Genomic DNA, 19,059 nt, shown 5'->3' on the forward strand with positions numbered 1-19,059 from the left:
AATTTAAAGGTCCATTCATTGCTTGTGATTTTTCAAATTGTTAAGTCTTCTTCATGAATGATGCAATTGTTGATACAAGTATGCACATGTTGATATTGGCAATGAATGGTGATTTTATTGCTAAACTAATTATTAGACATATTCACATCTCATAACCATGATCTTCTTAAGATAATTAAGAAGTAGTTCTTGTTGGATATGTTGATTATTAAAAAAATAATTAGTGCATAGATATCTTAGGTAGAAATAATTATATTCCATAATATCTCAAGGAGCTTGACTTGAGCATTATTTGCCATGTAGAGTATAAATAACATTGCCTTAGATTGAAGAAGTCCAAAGAACTTGCAGATGTGATTTGCTAAGATGTTAATTTTGAATCTCCCATCTACAAATACATTAGTTAGTTAATATTTTTTAATGCAAAACTTTATAACTATAGCATTTAGATCTATGGCAATGGCGTTTAAATTTGCAATTGCTTGTGGTAATGGTTTGAAATTTTTTTTGTATTTTAAATACATCAATATCTTGAGATTCAATTTGAATAATTAAAAAAGTAAAATCATAATTAAAGTATTATTGAATATATCTCTTATTGCAATTTCTTTGGCATTGGCATCAATTGGCTTTGTGATCTTATGCTTGTGTAGATCCTTTTGTATATATTTCTAAAGCTTCTTGAGTAACTTTCAATATTTTATAGTATATGGAAAGCAAAATTTTCATTCCATTTTTGTAGATATTTTCAACTAGCACCAATTAGCTTGAATACTTATCATAGTATACTTGACCTTTATTATTGAGATTATCAATAAAAGTTGCTCTTCAATATTTGTAATGGTTATCCTTTCATAATGCAAGTTCTATTGATTTTGATATTTTGTCCATTGTTGATATACATAATAGGTAGTCATTAATTTGATGATTTCTTTTACATTCAAAACATATGCTCGATTATAAGGGTCAGTTGATTGGTCTTCCATTGCATTGTAGATGGTATATATGGCATTCAATTTCCTCTTCCATTTCTATAGTTGCAATGATTTGCTTTTTTTGAATATTATTTAGCTATTTTTTTGGATGTAAAGGATACCACTAACAATCTTCAAAGTATATATTATAGAAATGTTTATTTGTTGATATGCTATTCTATTTCTTTTATTTGGATACTTATGCAAATGATAATATACATCCAAACTTAAGGGCAGCCTTGAGCATTTCTTCTATGATTTTGGATTGCATATATATTATACCTTGCTTGATGCTCAATAAAAAGCCATGTTTGAACCACAATGTTTGGATGGAATTATTAAAAATAACATTAAGTTTTTCTATAAGATGAGTGAATTGATTTAAATAAACTTTCATTATTTCATGATTAGCTTGCATAATTTTTGAAAAACCTAATACAATATTATTCTTGGTTTTTATGCACCTAAATAATTTCACAAAACTTAGATCAAATTCCTCCCAAGTGGCCTTCAGATGCTTATGGATAAAAGATAAAAAAACATATAATACCTACTTCTTATAATGTTGTATCAAATATTTCTTTCAACGTTTTTAATGACATTATGATATTAATCTTTACTACAATTAAATAGGCTTTGATGTATTTATTAGGATCATTCATACAATTGTATACAAAATACTTTAGGTTTAATTGTCTCAAATTAATTATCATTGCCTAAATTGAAATGGATGCAAGTGGATTTTCTTGTGTAGTGTGGCCATGGTCTTCTTCTATTTTTACACTTGGTTGCCATGTTTGGGGTGTTTTGAAGCAAGTGGTGAATTCTAAACTATTTGCATGGGTTCTTTGTAATGTTGTGATATCTCTTATAAAGTTTTCATACAATCTTCCATCTTTCTAGTATATTGTTGTAACCAATTCTATAAGTCTCTAGTTTCTTTGGAGTTAATAGCGGTCTCTCAAGTTCCGCTGGTTGAGCACATATTGATTAAGAAGAGATATTCATATATCATCTCATGCTTCAATTCCTTTGCTTAATTTACTCATAGATCTCATAATCATCATCTCTCACATTTCTCCAGGTTTTGTCACATGATGCTTGCCAACATAGTCGCCAAATGTTAATCGAGCTTTTGAAGTTACTAACAAGTATAAAATACAATCTTGTAAAACTGGACTCAATACACATAATGATTAGAAAAGATATAAAGGATAGTTTACTGCTCAAACAAAAATTACGTGCCATCTAACCTAATACTAATTTGACTCATGGTGCTACTACATGGAACCTACTATATATTGTGCTACTTCTCAACTATCTCTTAAGTACTTTTTTCTGACCCTTAAGTATCCATCTACCTTATTGCCTCTCCATTAGTATTGATGATTTCATAATAATATCTTATTTCCTTGCTTACTATTTATATGACATCATATTTTTACAGTACTTTGATAAGTATCATCCATGGTAGGTACAAGCTCCTTGAATGAGTGACATTTTTGCAATTAGGTGTAGATACTATGGGTGGATAACAACATAAGAAGTTTAGAATTTTTGAATTTAGAATTATTTAGGTATATTGAGTTTTTTTCAAATCTTTGTTTTTAAATTTTTACTTGATTTAAAATAAGTCCCACCAATACATCTTGATTAGTAGAATTGATAAAAATAATAATAATAATAATAATAATAATAATTTTTAGATATATATATTTTTTTATAGTTTATTTAATAATCTAATTTTTTAATAGGATTTAGAAGATTTTATAAGTTAAAAGAGTCTTCTTAAGCAAATAATCATTAAATTAGAATCTTAATAAGACTTAAAGACAATAATCTTAGATAATTTAGTATATTTCTTTAGTTATTAAGATCAATGTCTTACATGATTTTTTACTTATTTTTGTATTTTATGAAAAACTTATAAGTATTAGCTAATAGGTAGAAGAAACATGAGAAAAAAAAACCTCATAATGTTTTAGTAATTTATGTAAAAAAAATATTTTTTTGGTTTATTTAAATTAATTTTATTGCTATGAAATAGTAATGTGATAAAATAAAGTAATCTTAAACTTATCTTATCTCTTAAAAACATTATAGGACTTTTTAAATTTTTATTGTTAATATTCTATTCTTATATTTTTGACAAAAGACAATCAAATAACCAGAAATATAATAATCAACTTCTAACATGTAATTTCAACCAAAAGTTATTAAAAGTAGACTTGTGCTTAAAATAATCAACTTAAGTAGTAAATTAAAAAAAAAAAACAAACAAACAAACAAACAAAAAAACAAACAAACAAACAAACAGACAAAAAAACTAAAATATTATAAAAAGATGAATATTTTTTTAGCTGTTTAAGTTTGAAAATAATGAAACATTTACAAAAATCTTAAATTTTTTTTATTGTTAATCAAGGAAGTAAATTATTTCTTTTGTAAATTTATCAATAACTTAAGATGGAATTTATTGGCATTTTAAAATAAAAATTTATTATTGTTGACTTATTTAAATGTTGTAAAAACATGTAGTAAGTTAGTGGAGTCAAGTAGAGTGAGTGAGGGGAGACGCTGAAGGGAGGGCTTTTGAACCCCTCGGCCACGCTTGTTTGGCACAACGGCGCTGGCTCGCGTCCCCTGCCAGTTGGCAGCAGCTGAACCTCTCGGCAGTTAGGGGTCACCAGTCCCCTTCTCGTGGATGAACTCTACCATGTTGGGTGCGTATTCATCCACTTCTGGATGAATATGTGAATGAATTGATGTATGTATGTATGTATGAATGAATGAATCAATACGTGCATGAATCAATATGTGGATGAATCAATATGTGGATGAATCAATATGTGGATGAATCAATATGTGGATGAATCAATATGTAGATGAATAAATATGTGTAGAGTTCATCCACGAGGAGCATGTGGATGAATCAATATGGGAGAATCCGAGGCCTGCATATCTCGTCCTTCTGTTTACCTGCGGGGACGACGCCTCTTGAAGAGATTCGGGAACTCAATCCTGCTGGTGTGATCCTCTCCGGTGGTCCGCATTCAGTGCACTTCGACGAGTCCCCGATTCTCCCTGAGGGATTCTTCGCGTTTACCCGGGAGCAGGGCATCGCTTTGTTGGGAATTTGCAATGTGTTGCACCTGATTGTGGATCTGCTGGGTGGGAAGGTTAATCATGCTGAGCACCATGAGTATGGGCGTACGCAGATTTCTGCCGTCGAGAAGAGCCGCCTCTATGGAGACTCTGAGGCCATGCATAACCGGACGGTGTGGATGGGCCACGGTGATCAAGTTGTGAAGCTTCCGGATGGGTTTAGAGTCGTGGCGACTAGCACGCAGGGCATCGTTGCTGCAATCGAGAACGAGAAGGCCAACATTTACGCCCTTCAGTACCATCGCGAGGTTCTTCTTATTCGCCTCGTTTGTCTTCAAATTAATTTTATGTTGCTCGTTGAAGCTGCCCTTATTGCTCTCGCATTCTCCAATTGCAAGTCCGACCATTGGAATGAGCTTTCTCCTCGTTGTTTGTGTTCCCGTGGTTGCTAGAAGTGTGTTTCTGCATCGATCCTGTGCAATTTGTTTTTACTGAGGATGTCGATTTCTGAGGAGGCAATACATTCTGTACGACGCATGGCTCGTAATCCGTCGGTTTATGTCGATGTTTACCAGACTTGTATATTATTCATTGTAGAATCGGGGTGTCTTCATACTGGTCATCCAGGATTGGAGGATTGTTTTTTCCCTGCTGAACTTTGCTTCCAGGTGCTGATTTTTCGCCCTGTTGTTCTGGGGAATTTCTGAGAAGTTTAGTTTTGTGCAGGTTACACACTCAGAGAGAGGGGCGGAGACTTTAACCACTTCTTGCTTGATGTTTGCGGCATAAGACTTGGCTGGCAGATGCAGAATGTGTTGGAGAAGGAAATAAAAGAAATCGCTGAAATGGTTGGCCCAGATGACCATATCATTTGCGCACTTTCAGGTGTGGACTCAGTAGCTGCGGGTGCTCTGGTGCACCGTGCTGTTGGAGACCGTCTGCATTGTGTGTTTGTAGATAATGGGCTTGGAAGGTAGACATTATAGCGCCACTCTTCTCCCTTTGAAATTCTTCTTCTTCCTCATTTGCCTAGAATTTTCCGGCTAGAATGTCTTGTTTACGACAGTAAAGATTGATAGAAGTTTGGAAAGCACAGACACGCTTCTGCAGCCTGACCGTCGTTGGAAATTTTTGTGGCTCAGGTACAAGAGAAAGAATGATGGCTACATTTGAGAAAGACCTTCATTTGCCAGTGACCTGTGTGGATGCCGCCGAGCAGTTCCTCAGCAAGTTGAAGGGCGTGGAGGATCCAGAGGAGAAACGGAGGGTAATTGGAGCATAGTTTATCAATGTCATGGATGAATTTTCACACAGATTGGAGAGAGATTGGAAAGAAGCCAACCTATCTTGTGCAGGGAACACTTCATCCTGATGTCATTGAATCGCGTTCTCCTCACGAAAGTGGTGATTCGCACTCCCATACGATCAAGACTCATCACAATGTAGGTGGTTTGTCCGAGGACATGAAACTGAAGTTAGTTGAGCCTTTCAAGTGGCTCTTCCAAGACGAGGTACTTCGTTACCTTACTTGCTGTACACACACGTCAAGCAGGTTGATACAGCGACAGCGTTGGCACCTGCACATTTGGACTACTATAAAAACAAGGATAACAATCTGAAGTTCTGCTCAGATAACGTATTACTTTTGGTTCCTTTGAAAAATGCAGGTACGTGAAATGGGAGCGCTGTTGGATATTCCAGATTCCTTCTTGAAACAGCACACTTTTCCAGGACATGTATTGGCCGTGCGAATAATCGGAGATGTAACACAGGAAAATGCACTTGACACTCTCCGTCTGGTAAGGCTTGGGGCGTTTTACAAGATTCCCCCTTTTTGGATTTTGCTCAGTTGTTAGCCAGTATGGTCAAGGATGCGTCTTTGTTGACGATGGGTTGTGGACCGTCCGTTAAAACCCGATTGTCTGCTACTTTCAACTCAACTCTTCCCAAACTTCAAATGTTTTGTTACTATGCACTTGACTTCTATGAAATAATTCTCACTCGTCTGATGAGCAATCTCAAGATTATTTGCTGGAGGAAAGTATCAACGAATGATGTCCATTAATAGTGCAAGGTGAATTATTACTGGCGAAACTGCCCAAAAGTAGATGTCGACCATGGTAGCACTTCAAAGCTCGAGGAATCATAGGCCAATCGTCACACAGCCTTCATTCTTTCCAGAACTGAGGAAGAGTCTAACCAACTCCCTGCCACCCTAGGCCTCCGTGCATGTGTTTTATCACCAAATTGATGTTTGAGAATGTGTCTCTGCAACTGGCCAACATTATTAACGAGAGAGATATAATAACTATTATGCTTCGTGCATATGTGCTGGACAGTTCAACGCCATTAACCGCGTCATCATCCAATGAAAACCCAATTACAACGAGAAAATAGCTAATACGTCAAGAATCGAAAACATTATACCTGACTGCATCCTCCAAGACTGACTTGAGAAGAGAAGACCTCTCGAGGCGGAAATTCAACTGCATATCGAACTAATGTGCATGTCACAAGAATCGAAAGGCTCCAACAAGTAAAGTTGACGAGACTGAATCATTCCACAAAAGTTTAGATGGAGTGGCCTTGAACATGGCTGATCTGTACATTGTTGCTGCAGGAAACTGACATACTAAAATCCCTGAACTACAAAGTCTTTTTCAGTCGGTCCCAGCTTGCTCTGAGTTGTCAAAAACATATCTGATATGCTAAGTATCCACTACACTACGTGTTGCAAAGGCCAAATGGCTTGGGTCATGTTTGCATTCACAAAAAAAGAAAAACACCATGTGCATTTCTAAGCAGTCGTTGGAGAAACCCGCTAAATAAAACGGGGAAACGCATCAAGAAGAGCGTCAAAAACTCCCAATTCCAACCTGATCTTTCAGACCCTAGGAAACGATCCGCTAATACAAACACAGCAAACACTTCCGTTTTCAGTGTCAAAAACTTCCAAAAACCCAATTCTATGTTTCAGTCTCGTGGAAAACGCTTCAACTTTCACAAAGGGCCTCAAAATTTCTAATCGGTTGCTTAATTTCGGACACCTCTCTTGAATATGCATTGCCAAGCATTTGAGCGAGCAGAGTTGCAAATCCCGGAACAGTTTAAAAAAGTTCCAGATCCAGGCCAAATCTTGTCGGCTAGAAGAACCAAAGTGTGGAATCATAGAGAGCCGCGTCGTGAGTTTCTATAGGCAAGTACTCAGTTCTACCTTTGCTGTTGTAGGAACAAGCCAGTAAGGAGTCAGCTGCGAATTCAGAGATGAAAGAATAGTCACAATCAAAATCAACGTCCCCAGCAGCAACCGTTTCCTTGTCGCCGAATTCCACCTTAACCCATTCCAATACTGGCACAACTTCTGAAGGGGAAATCTGAGACCCCTCCGCGACAAAGCTCTGGACTGAATCCTCCCCTGAGTCTTCATCCCCAGAGCTCATGTCGGAAGACGAAGGCGATGAGTGAAGTGGACTGCTCTCCAATGTCTGAGCGGGAGATTGGAAATTGGCCACGGTCAGAGCGGTTGCAGATGGAATGCATGCCACGGCGGCTGCGGTCGCTGCCGCTTGGACTTCGCGCGGCGAATTGCAACGGGCTGCGCATCGAGGAGGGCTGTCGGGGAAGTTCAGCTTCACGGATCGTCCGCGCAAGCACACCGCAGCGGCATCGTACGCTTTGGCTGCCATTTCTGCAGTGGGGAATGAGCCCAACCAGATTCGTGACCTCTTGTTCGGCTCTCGAATTTCCGACACCCACTTCCCCCAAGTCCGCATGCGCACTCCTTTGTACACTTTGGGGCTCCCTACCGGTTTCCCACTCTTTGGCGTTGAGGATTTCTTAGCAATGCTGGACACATTCCTCTTCAGTGGCGCCAAGAGATTGCCTCCTCGCTTGACACGCAAAGACGACACCACTACTTTCTCAACCATCCTCACCAAACCTTTCGGTTATTTTTGTTTCACTACCACACTCTGATCTTCCCAATCTAGATCTTTCGAAACCAGACTTTCCAAAACACTTCCTCGCAATTCCCAACTACTTCACCGCGAAGAATCACAGTCGAAGGAAAACGCGACTTAATCACTTTTGAAAGGGTTTTACATAAGGAACACTGCAAAGCACGTTTAAGCCTTCAGAGAGCCAGATTCGCATACTTGTCAATCATGCTGCAAATTGGCTTGAGATGGAATACTTATACGCAACCGAGCAAGGAGCGAGAGCAGGAGGAGGAGGGGCAATGCATGCACACAATCCAGGATCTAGGGTGTGGACAAATGCACAGTGCGGAAGCGACTCCCAGATAGGGGAAGCCGCGTCTGTGCCACAAACATCAAAGATTTAGTTCGATCAGCGATAGTGGGAAGCGTGTAGCCAATCTGTAAATCCCCGTATGACAAATTCAGGAACACGACAACAGAAGCCTTTTATACGAGGGGGGAATCATACCGCCAGTACTTTTTTCGAGTCATCCGAAATCTAGACATCGTCGCAGATCCGATCACCGAGTGAGAGGGCGACGAGAGTGTATTTTAGGGAATATTGTGACCACACAAGTGGGCTGATTGATGTTGGAGTCTTTTGTATTTAGACACTTGAGGTTTGTAGAATGGAATGTTGTTTGGTGTGAATGTGTGTTGTGAGTTGACGTTGTTTGATGAACAAAAAGAAATTGAAACATAATTGATATTTAACCTTGGTATTGTTAGACAATGATAATTTGTTTTTGATAGAGTGAAAATTTATTTTGAAAGGTTGTGCAATGTTGTGATATGTTAAATGATTTTGTAATTAGCAAAATGTTATATATGAATTTGATGTATTGCACTTCGATGAATTTTTTCACAAAATAATTTTTTTAAAAATAACTATTACTATTGTCATTAAACATTACAACTTAATCATAAAATTAAATAAAATTAAATATCTCTTCCAACAACCAATGTACACATCCATCCATTTGGGAACTTCAAAATCTGGAAAGTTCTTCTTAATTATTTATAGTAATAAAAAATAATAAAAAAAAAAAAACTCAGATTGTTACATTCTATGACTGTTTGACCAAAAATCCATGTCCGCAAAGATGTATTGTTATCATACACCAATAAATAAACAAACAAACAAACAAACAAACAAACATGTTATGCAATAGAAACGCATTTCCAATATTCTTGTCATCATCAGTAGCGTAAGATATCAAAAACAAATGTCTATCAATATTGATAGAGTAACTAAACAACCAAGAGTAGAACCCCACTAGAGTTCAAGTGACACGATGGAAACAAAACAACACCCACACATTTGAGACAAAGGGGATGCAAGCTACTCATCTACAAAACAATAAACAAAATACATGATGCACACTCAGCCTCTAATTCAGAGCATCTTTTTAAAGGCCACCTTTTCCATAACAAATATACGAGTCTTTTATACAGAAAAATAGCGGGAGTTATCAATTTGTTGCCCCGTCACCTTTTCCCGGGCGCACTGCTAGTGATGCCATCCCGAACGACATATCCTCATCCAACATTCATCAACTTTCAACTTCATTCATCCACGAAAGGTGGGGTGGATACGAGGAGGAGCGCGGGGGCGGAAGGGGCTCTCGACGTAGTGGTGGCATCGAAAGGGCGTGGACGAGAAGAAGAATCCGGTGCCGAGGAAACGCACCGAGTATGGCTGATCCTATCTAGCTCTGTGGATTGAGATTCAGATACCTGAATGCGAGGATCTTTGTTATGGACACCAGACCTGGACGCTGCGGGTGACGCGCGGACGCCGTAGCTAATCCCAGGCACTGTAGTCTAATCGGTATCGCAGCGCTCGCAATCCACGGCGACATCAATCCTCTCGATATTATAATATTCGATGTTTATTATTGTTTCGCGGTGATCCCTGCAATCGAATGGCCCCCAGCGCTGCTCTCTCTGTGCTGTCGATGGTGGAGACCGTCGGATTAGAGTAACGCGTGTCCTGCGTACTTTTCAGGTGGGTGCCGATGGATCAGCGTGAGATTTTAAGGAGCCTGCGTTTGCCGTGGCATTTTTACCCTCCATCTTTAGAATTTAGCAACAGCGATCAGTTTGGTACGGGTTGCAGGTAGTTATGCTGGCAATGTCCAGCCAACATTGGAAGCGTCAAAAGTTTCGGATGTTCCTGTGGTTTTTGTGGCCACGAGTTGACCGGAGTTTAGCGCTTCATACTTTTTTAGGAAATTGCAATTTTGGATGTGGGTTGACTGCTGGAGCCTGCGTCACTATGCGGCTAGTAACTCGGACTCATTTTAACCGGGACACTGGGTTGGTGGTTCCTGGTTCTAAGTGTAGTCTCTATCATTGATTTTATTTTATCTTAATTTTTGGAATTCAAACAAAACTCAATTTAAGATTCACAGGAGTACGAGATAGTGCAGAATAAAATTTGAAATGGAACAAGTTCACTTGATTATGAACAAATTAATTGTGGAAACCTTGCCACATATTCGCGGTTCACTTGGACCCATAAACTTAATGCATGCTTCAGAAAGTAGGCGAGAGGTTATACGACTGGTAACCTGCTCCCTGGAGCATCATTCTGATCAACCCATGTGTGAGATTGAGTGGTTGTTTGAATAGTCAATCTATAAAGTGATAACGTCCAATACAGTGACATGGTAGATTTATTCCTGATCCAACTCCCGATGATCGGAAAGTGGTTTCAGCTTTTGCGCAGCAACTGGAGCCCAAGTGCAGTGTGTGTTTCTTACGGAAAGGACGGATAACATCGTCCATGGGCCTGGAGCAAGGCGGGGACCTGCGAAACACCAGAGGCGCTGGATTCAATGGAGTCCGGACTGGATCTGAATTATTCATATTCCGTAGCCTCGAATCGATACGACGCGACACAGCATCAGATTTTAGCGTCTGACCACGCGTCGACACCTGGATCACCTACACGAGACGCGCGGGCCTATACGCGGAGAAACCGCATAACGATCTTCTTGCTTTCGGCCCGCAAGTGTTCACATACAAAGGCCAGCCATCTGCTTCGTCATCGTAATAGATTGCGCTCCATATTCTAGAATTTAAGGGTATTCGAACACATATCCACAGGTCAGAGAGTTGTTGATTCACTCTACCGTGCACAAAGGTGCAGAAGCCACCAAAGCAATTGCGTTGCACTAGATCTTACAAGAGCCCCGCAGCAGAGATATGTGGTTGCTAAGATCTGAGTACCGGGAAGACTAGATAAAGTGAGAAAGAAAAAGAGGGAGATTGGGACGTTATTTCGAGGTTTCTGTAGCGTGTTGAGGTTTGTAATTGTCTCTGGCTCGGTTAGTGAACTTGCTTGAGGGCATAGGAGTTCAGGAGTAGCCACTTGTTGCGTGTTCAGTCTTCAGGAAACGTGCGCGTCAAGACTTGGTGTTTATTAAGAGATCATCTTGTAGTCGTTCTGTGACGTATAGCGATCAATAAGCAGTTTCAGATTTCCAGTGGAAGTGGGAATTAGAATTTGGAAATTTGTGGGAGGGGTTTTGTTGGAACGATTTCGCACCTGTGTGCTGTGGGTAGGAGTGTGATTTTTGCAACGTAAGGAGCGTAAGGACTTGGTCATTACCATGGTGGAGAAGAACAGGAGCCAGAGAGCTGCGACAGAGGTTAGGGTAGGTGCACGGCATTACTTGGCTCCCGTGAAGAAGGATCTGAAGTCTGCCGTGAAGAATGAGGAGACGACTGCAAGCCCCAAGTTTAGGGGAGTTCGCATGCGGCAATGGGGGAAATGGGTCTCTGAGATCAGGGAGCCGAACAAGAGGTCGAGAATTTGGCTAGGTTCTTTCCCCACTGCTGAGATGGCTGCAAGAGCGTATGATGCTGCCGTGGTATGTTTGAGGGGACCCGGCGCTACTTTGAATTTCCCTGATTCACCCCCTCAATTGCTTCCCGAATGCAATTCGCCCAAGGATATCCAAGTGGCTGCTGCTGCCGCTGCCGCAGCCGCGAAGCCTTGTACTCCAGTAGCGCTCCCCGCAAAGGCTAAAATGCAATTACTTAGTGCTCAACTCATCAGCGTCAAGAATGGGACGAATTTGTCACCTAGCTCCCACCAAACTCCTGCGGAATCGGATTGCTCTGGCACCACGGGAGAAGGGTCTTCGAGAAGTGGGGCAAAATCTGAGATTACGCAGGATGAGGAGCTTGATTTTACAGGGGAGTCTTCCTCTCCCGTCGTCGCAGAGGAGTTCGTCAGCTTGGAAGACGTTGAATTGGCTTGGGAAGACGCGAAATTCGATGATATAAATTTCTTGGACTTGTAGAGCATAGACTTTTCTGGTTTAACTCCAACCTCATGTTTGAGTATATGCCAAGGAAATTGGGGTAATCAAATTTTGGACGTTGGAGGCGTCTTCCAGTTCAAAGGCGAGTTTGAACCAGATCGTGTTATCAACGCAATCATGGTTCAAACTTCCGCGTTATTGTGCTCGTTGAGTTGATTTCTACATCGAATTCAGAATCCGATCAAGTGAGAGGCGGCATTGCAACATCAGTCTTCGACAGAAACCATTTCTGGAATCATTTCTCCGGAGGTGCAGCCTGCGGAGATAACACACACACGAGAGCCTTTCCATCGAAGGTAGTGCAGATAGTTATCCCATATAGGAACTTTGGCATCATCTGTCTTTACCACCGTGCACAAGCTCATGGAACCTTTTGCACCAATGTAAATTTGTAGGATTGTAACTCCTCTTCGATTTTTGACACCGTAGACTACTTTGAGCTGTTCGGAGCAATCTTCCCTCCGATAAAATGTACACTCCGTTGAAAGACAAGCACATTGTCAAGCGAAAAGCTGAGAATAAACCTTGGATACAATTCTCTGAATCGCATACACTCATACTGCTTCTTCTTCTTCTTCTTCTTCTTCTTCTTCTGCTTTTGGGTTTAACTCAACTCGTGGCTTCTTCCACAATCAGATCCACGCCAGTTAAAAAAATTTCTGTGAGACATACCAACACTTTTACCTGCTCAATTCCAATCCCTTCACCCACTCAAAATCCGCTTCCGGCTTAGCGTGCCTCTTGAACACCTGGTCTTGTGATGGGCCGTTTCTAGACCAGACACCCCACTTCCATCCCTCAAGAGTCCCCGAATGTCAGTGCGCATCCTCCAATACAAATGGTATGAGCCTTGATTCCGAATATGTGTGCTTCCCACACTGGCATTGAGCACCGTGATTGAGCTAATTGCTTCTTCCAACGGCAAGGAAACTGGTTACGGTGTTTATCTTCATGTCAGAAAGCTTGTCATTGTGCTTGTAAGCTTGTCATGAAGTTGTTGCTCGCTTACACACTACATTACACACTGATACAGATTAATACGTGCAGGCCTCATGCGTTGCATCCAGATCCACTTGTAGGGTCCACCGAATGGGACCCCTTCGGCGAAGTCGCTTTGTGAGCAAGCATTGAAGCTTTAGTTTTAATGAGGCAATCAAAGGGAGGATTTTGGTATGGAGTGAGAAGAATTTAATCCAGTTTTTTTTCCCAGATCACAAGGTTATTGCGCATTTCAGTTTATTTCAGGTGTGGACTAAAAAAGTTATATAATTTTCACCTTTGATAAGTTCATCAATAATATGCATAGTTTCAAAAAATGTGATTATTTTTCTTTCAAATTAAAATTTTTCACTGTTAAAGTATTGGAACTATTCAATGACTGCGAAATTAATACTACGTGTGAGGAAGTACGACAATAGATTCTCATAACACATTTTAATGCAAATACAATCTGTATTATATAGTGGGAAAAAAAATATATATATCAAAATCTTTGTAATATATATGGTTTTTTTATTTTTATTTTTACTTTTATTTTTTGTAGATGTGATCATTGAATTTAAGATCTTGTGCATTGATGATATTCTTATTTTTGTAATTTAAAAGATCATGTTTTGCTACTATCAACAAAGACAAAAAAAAATCTGTTGCTCATATTTGAATTGCTTTTCTATCTTTTTTTGTTCAAGATGTAATTTAGATTCTGCTACACAATCATGAATGTGTAAATGCATATGATTTTTCCAAGTTTTTTGTTATGAATTATTAATGGCTGATTCGAATTTTCATTATTCAGAATTCATTAACAACGGGATGCTATCAATTACTTAAGAATAAACTCCAACTTTTAAAATATTCAAAAAAATAAAAATACATGTGTGTACATTTGATTGTTATTATTTCTAATTCAGTATTTCATAAGTTGCCATTAAGATATGCTACATGAAACAACGAATCAAAGACTGATTAATAATTTTGCTGAAATTTTTATTCCACATATAATGAAACTATTCAGAGTTTCTTTTACAAAATATATGTGCATATTCAGATATCAAAGTAAAAGTTACTATTTTTACATTATTGACCAAAAGCACCCTATCCACTTCAACACACTCCAATTAAAGAAAGTTTGCAACCACTCACCAAGACAATTACTAACAATTCTTTGAAGTTACTCTATTCCTAACATGCCAGTACAAAATTCCTGGAAGAACGGTTTTATTTATTTTTTTATGTGTCCAATTGGCAAGATCACAAGCAATATATACTTGAATAATTTATGGCAAGAGAAAAATCATTCAAATGTTGGCTATTAATAGGACAAGAGGAGATTCAAAAAGCCAAATTTCTACGTGCACTTTAAATTTCTTTTGATTGAGTATTTGGAAAGACCAAACAGAAATGGGGAAGAAAGTAAACCATAGCCAAGACAAGACAGAGAAGGGCCATTTAGGAAGGATGAATGAATACTATCAATCCACGGAGGATGTATAAATATTAGGGTTTCATCCACGATCGTCGCTCTCCATTTGTGCATCGGGCTTCTTCTCACGCAGCTTTCAAGGGTCGTCGCTCGCTTGCTCGCTCCGGACTTCTGCTGCATGCTTTTTCTTTTTCTATTTCTGTGGCTTGCTCAAGATTTTTCTTGGACTCTCCCGAAGTCTCGCACGATTCTGTAACGATCTCTGAATGTTTGCGGAATGCGTTGCGCCAACACTCACTCACTCACTTACTCACTCACGCACGCACTCACTTACGCCGAAGATCCGCTGTATCTGCCGCTGGTTCAGTCTTTTCCAAAGGACCCCGTCGTCGAGTCAACACCTGGACGTTTGTTAACGCACACCTGGAAACCCCCTTCAACTGATCAATTCATGTGCTGCAAAGACAGCTGCACAAGCACTGCTCGGTTGCTTGGTGTAGTGAACTTCAAGAGCATATCTCCAAGTTGGGTTTAAGCTGCGTGGGACTGACTTCCCATACATTTGTCAGAGAAGCCCACCCACATCGATGTTGGGAATCTGACAGGATGCGCCAATTGTAGGCTCTGCCGCTATCGCAACTGACACCTCCCTCCCCTCTCCCTCCCTCCCTCCCTCCCTCCCTCCCCTCCTCCTTCGCCTCCTCTTCCATCACCCAAATCGCAACTCATCATCGCCCGTGTGGCGTTCTCCACCTGGCTTTCGCTTCCCGTCGAAGTCGCCTTTCTATCTATCCATCTATCTATCTATCTATCTATCTATCCCCTGTGCGGCATTCAATCTGGTAGGGCACGAATCCTCCTCCACCAACTACTGCTGCTGTTGTTGTTGGTGTTGTTGTCATCGTGGTCGTAATTCTCACTCAAACTGCAACAAGTCGCGGGGTGAATAATTGAGAGATCTAGACTTAGCAACTGCACTTGAGGAGTTCATTGAGGCGGGTCTCAGTGCAATCCTGCAGCATCCGGCGTTTATCCTCGCACTTTGCCACTCCTCGTGGATGAATGAATGAACGGATGGATGAATACTTGATGAAATAATAGAATATATTATGCATATATATATATAAAATAATTGCCAATATAGAATCATTTGCATATTAGTTCAAGGTATATTGACAAGTGTTGACAAGTGTCTCTAATAATCACAATATCACAATTTTTCTTATTTCAAAAGCATCTTCAATAGCAACAATTGAAACCTTTCTAATTATAATAAATAAGTGTGCAACTAAAGAGAAATTTTGTCTCACATTTCTTTGAATAAAAAAATTTCTAATAAAATTTTTTATCTATTTATTTATTTACATTTAAAAAATAATTTATCACTTTGATAAGTTAGTAACTAAATTCTAATTTTTTTATAACTAAAGATGATGATTTCATATTATTTTATTTTATTTATTTTTAATTTAATATAAATAAGATAGTTTCTTAGAATTTTTAGTTGAATACTTAAGCTAATAACAAGTAATCTAATGAAAATCTTAAAAATCAGAATATTATTTAATCAATGTGCATTATTCTATACACACTAATTGTATCTATTTTGGATAGCATAGGATTTGTTTGATAAAAAAAACATTAAATAAGATTATAGAATGCCAAATATTTAATGTTTTAGAAAATTAACCTATTATTATGTTTTTAATTAGCAGAATCTAAATTTTTATATTCCAAGGATTTATAGAGTGTAAAGTCATAACAAAACATTGTAGATTGATAAACTACCACGCATATTATAATTTTTGTAGATTTTGACATAGTAAACCACAGTTTATTTTTAAAAAAAATAATGTATTAATGAGTAGGTTGAAACACTATTGTAAAAATATAATAATTTATTATTTTTTTTATTAACCTATCTAGTTTCTAATTGTAAAAAGTAGCACACAATCATCTATCATATTTTAGAAATAGTCCAACTATAAAGATTTATCATGATTTTAATTTTTTTCTCAATTAATTTAATTATTATAAAATATTTTGGACAGTTTAATAAATTTTTTGGCTTTATGAATCTCATTTTTTTAGTAGCCCTTCTACTTTCTTTGCAATATTGTTAGTACTAATGAAATTAAAATAAAGATCTGATTAAATAGGTATATTCTTAGCATTTTAGAAAGAATTATTGCATTTTAATTTTAAAAAATATACATGCAAACCATTGTGACCTATACTTTTGTAATCTAATTCTATTTTTCAATATATAGAGTATTATTTGAGCATAGAATTAAGAGTCAAAACAAAGTATTTTTTGGAAGCTATTGGTTTGGAGTTCATTAATCTATATCTTATGGCATTTTATAATATTTAGTTCTCTATGGTAAAAAAATACCCCAATAATCCATTTGGATATTAGTGCTTTAATTGTTAACTTTAAATCATTGATGCTAATTTGTCTTTGCCCTTTAGATTTCCAACAATTTTTTCAAATGATTTTTAAAATCCTATCTAAATTAATACAAATGACAATAATTTTTTTAAAAAATAAACATTGTCTTATATTATAGTTCTTCTAGCAATGTTTAGTTTTGTTCAACACTATAGTCTAACTTTTTCTTTATTTTAATTATTAAAAACTAGTCCATATTATAAATAATAATAATAATAAATAAAGAGATATTTTAATTTTTTTAATAATATCATTTCTTAATATCTATGCCAATCCAAATTTATTACTCTATTGTTAGATTTGGATGTTAATATATTATAAATGTTTTATTAATTTAGACTAATTTATTTAATAATAAAGGATATTATTAATGTATATCTTTTATTATTTCAATTTAGGATAATTAATGAAAATAATAAAAGATATTATTAATATATACATATATATATATATATATATATATCCAACATAGAATCATTTGCATATCAATGCAAGGCATAATCAACAAGTTTCTCTAATTAGCACAATATGACAGTTTTTCTTACTTCAAAAGCATCTTCAATAGCAACTATAGAGACTTTTTTTTTAATTATGATGAATAAGTATGCAACTAATAAGAAATTTTGTTGCATTTTGTCGCATTTTGTCACATTTCTTTAAATATATTTTTTTCTAATTATATATATATTTGAATATTTGAAAATAATTTATTACTTTTATAAGTTGGTAATTAAATTCTATTTTTTTATAATCAAAGATAATGACTATATAATATTTCATTATTATTTACTTTTAAAAAAAAAATTGTAATATAAGAAGTTTTTTAGAAATTTTAGTTTACTACTTAAATTTATAACTTGTAATCCAATAAAAAACTTATAAACAAGAATATTATTTAATCAATGTGCATGATTCTACAAACACTAATTATATCTATTTTAGATAACATAGAATTTGTTTGATAAATAAATAAATAAATAAATAACATTAGGTAAGATTTTGGAATGTCAAATATTTAATATTTTCAAATCTTTTTGAAAATATTTTTTTCTTAATAAATTTTTGGCAAATAAAATTTTGATAAATATTAATTTATTATGTAAGAAAATTCTTCCTGATATTATTTTTAATACTTTGAATAATTCTACACCAATTCTATTTAAACCAAATAGACTTTTTAATTGTCATATATTTAATTACAAATCTAAATTCATTTAAGACTAAGGAATTGATGAGACCAATTTGTATGTTTTATATTGCATTTTATAAATTACTTCTTGTAAAGATATATTTTATTTCATATTCTCAATATATCAAATGTGATACTAACATATAATTAAATAAAATCATGGTATTTTCTTTTAAAATTTATTTAAACCTTTGATTTCAAAACTTTGATTATTTTAAAATCTCAAAATATATATGACTTTATTATTGTTTTTCTTGCTAAAAAACTCATTAAAACAATTATTTTTAAGAGGCATTTATTTAATTTTTTTCACCTTTTGCCCTTCTTGTCACAACCCCTTCAATTATCTAAGCATTACTTGAACCTTATATAGGAGTTTTTGAGCTCCTAAATTTAGCCAAAAAGAGTATAATTTTAAAAAATTATGATTGTTTTTTTGCAAATTTTATAGGCTCCATGTTTTGAAGTTAGTTAAATTCCAATTAAAGAGCATCTTTTGATATTGATACATGTTCTATAAGTTCTCACTTTTGGTTATTTTGCATGCTTGGCAAAATAGTTGCTTTCACAAATGAGTTCAGATGGCGGAAGGATATGAACTTCTTG

General features: G+C 36.6%; 2 protein-coding genes and 1 pseudogene across 3 annotated transcripts; 2 read left to right on the plus strand and 1 right to left on the minus strand.

Annotated features, from left to right (window-relative positions):
* Positions 1-3,895: 3,895 nt before the first annotated feature.
* Positions 3,896-6,101, plus strand: LOC112279566 (uncharacterized; annotated as a pseudogene). The gene is made up of 4 exons (XR_016502049.1): positions 3,896-4,387; positions 4,806-5,052; positions 5,229-5,590; positions 5,747-6,101. The product of XR_016502049.1 is annotated as an uncharacterized LOC112279566 (transcript).
* Positions 6,102-6,635: 534 nt separating this feature from the next.
* Positions 6,636-8,330, minus strand: LOC112279565 (uncharacterized). The gene has a single exon (XM_024514150.3). It carries the CDS (start codon positions 8,006-8,008, stop codon positions 7,223-7,225), a length of 786 nt encoding a protein of 261 aa, XP_024369918.1. The 5' UTR covers positions 8,009-8,330; the 3' UTR covers positions 6,636-7,222.
* Positions 8,331-11,049: 2,719 nt separating this feature from the next.
* Positions 11,050-12,934, plus strand: LOC112279394 (uncharacterized). The gene has a single exon (XM_024513786.3). It carries the CDS (start codon positions 11,674-11,676, stop codon positions 12,367-12,369), a length of 696 nt encoding a protein of 231 aa, XP_024369554.1. The 5' UTR covers positions 11,050-11,673; the 3' UTR covers positions 12,370-12,934.
* Positions 12,935-19,059: the final 6,125 nt, after the last annotated feature.

The sequence above is a fragment of the Physcomitrium patens genome, chromosome 3 (assembly GCF_059467195.1).
Source record: "Physcomitrium patens ecotype Gransden chromosome 3, ASM5946719v1, whole genome shotgun sequence".
In the NCBI taxonomy this organism is placed as follows: Eukaryota; Viridiplantae; Streptophyta; class Bryopsida; order Funariales; family Funariaceae; genus Physcomitrium; species Physcomitrium patens.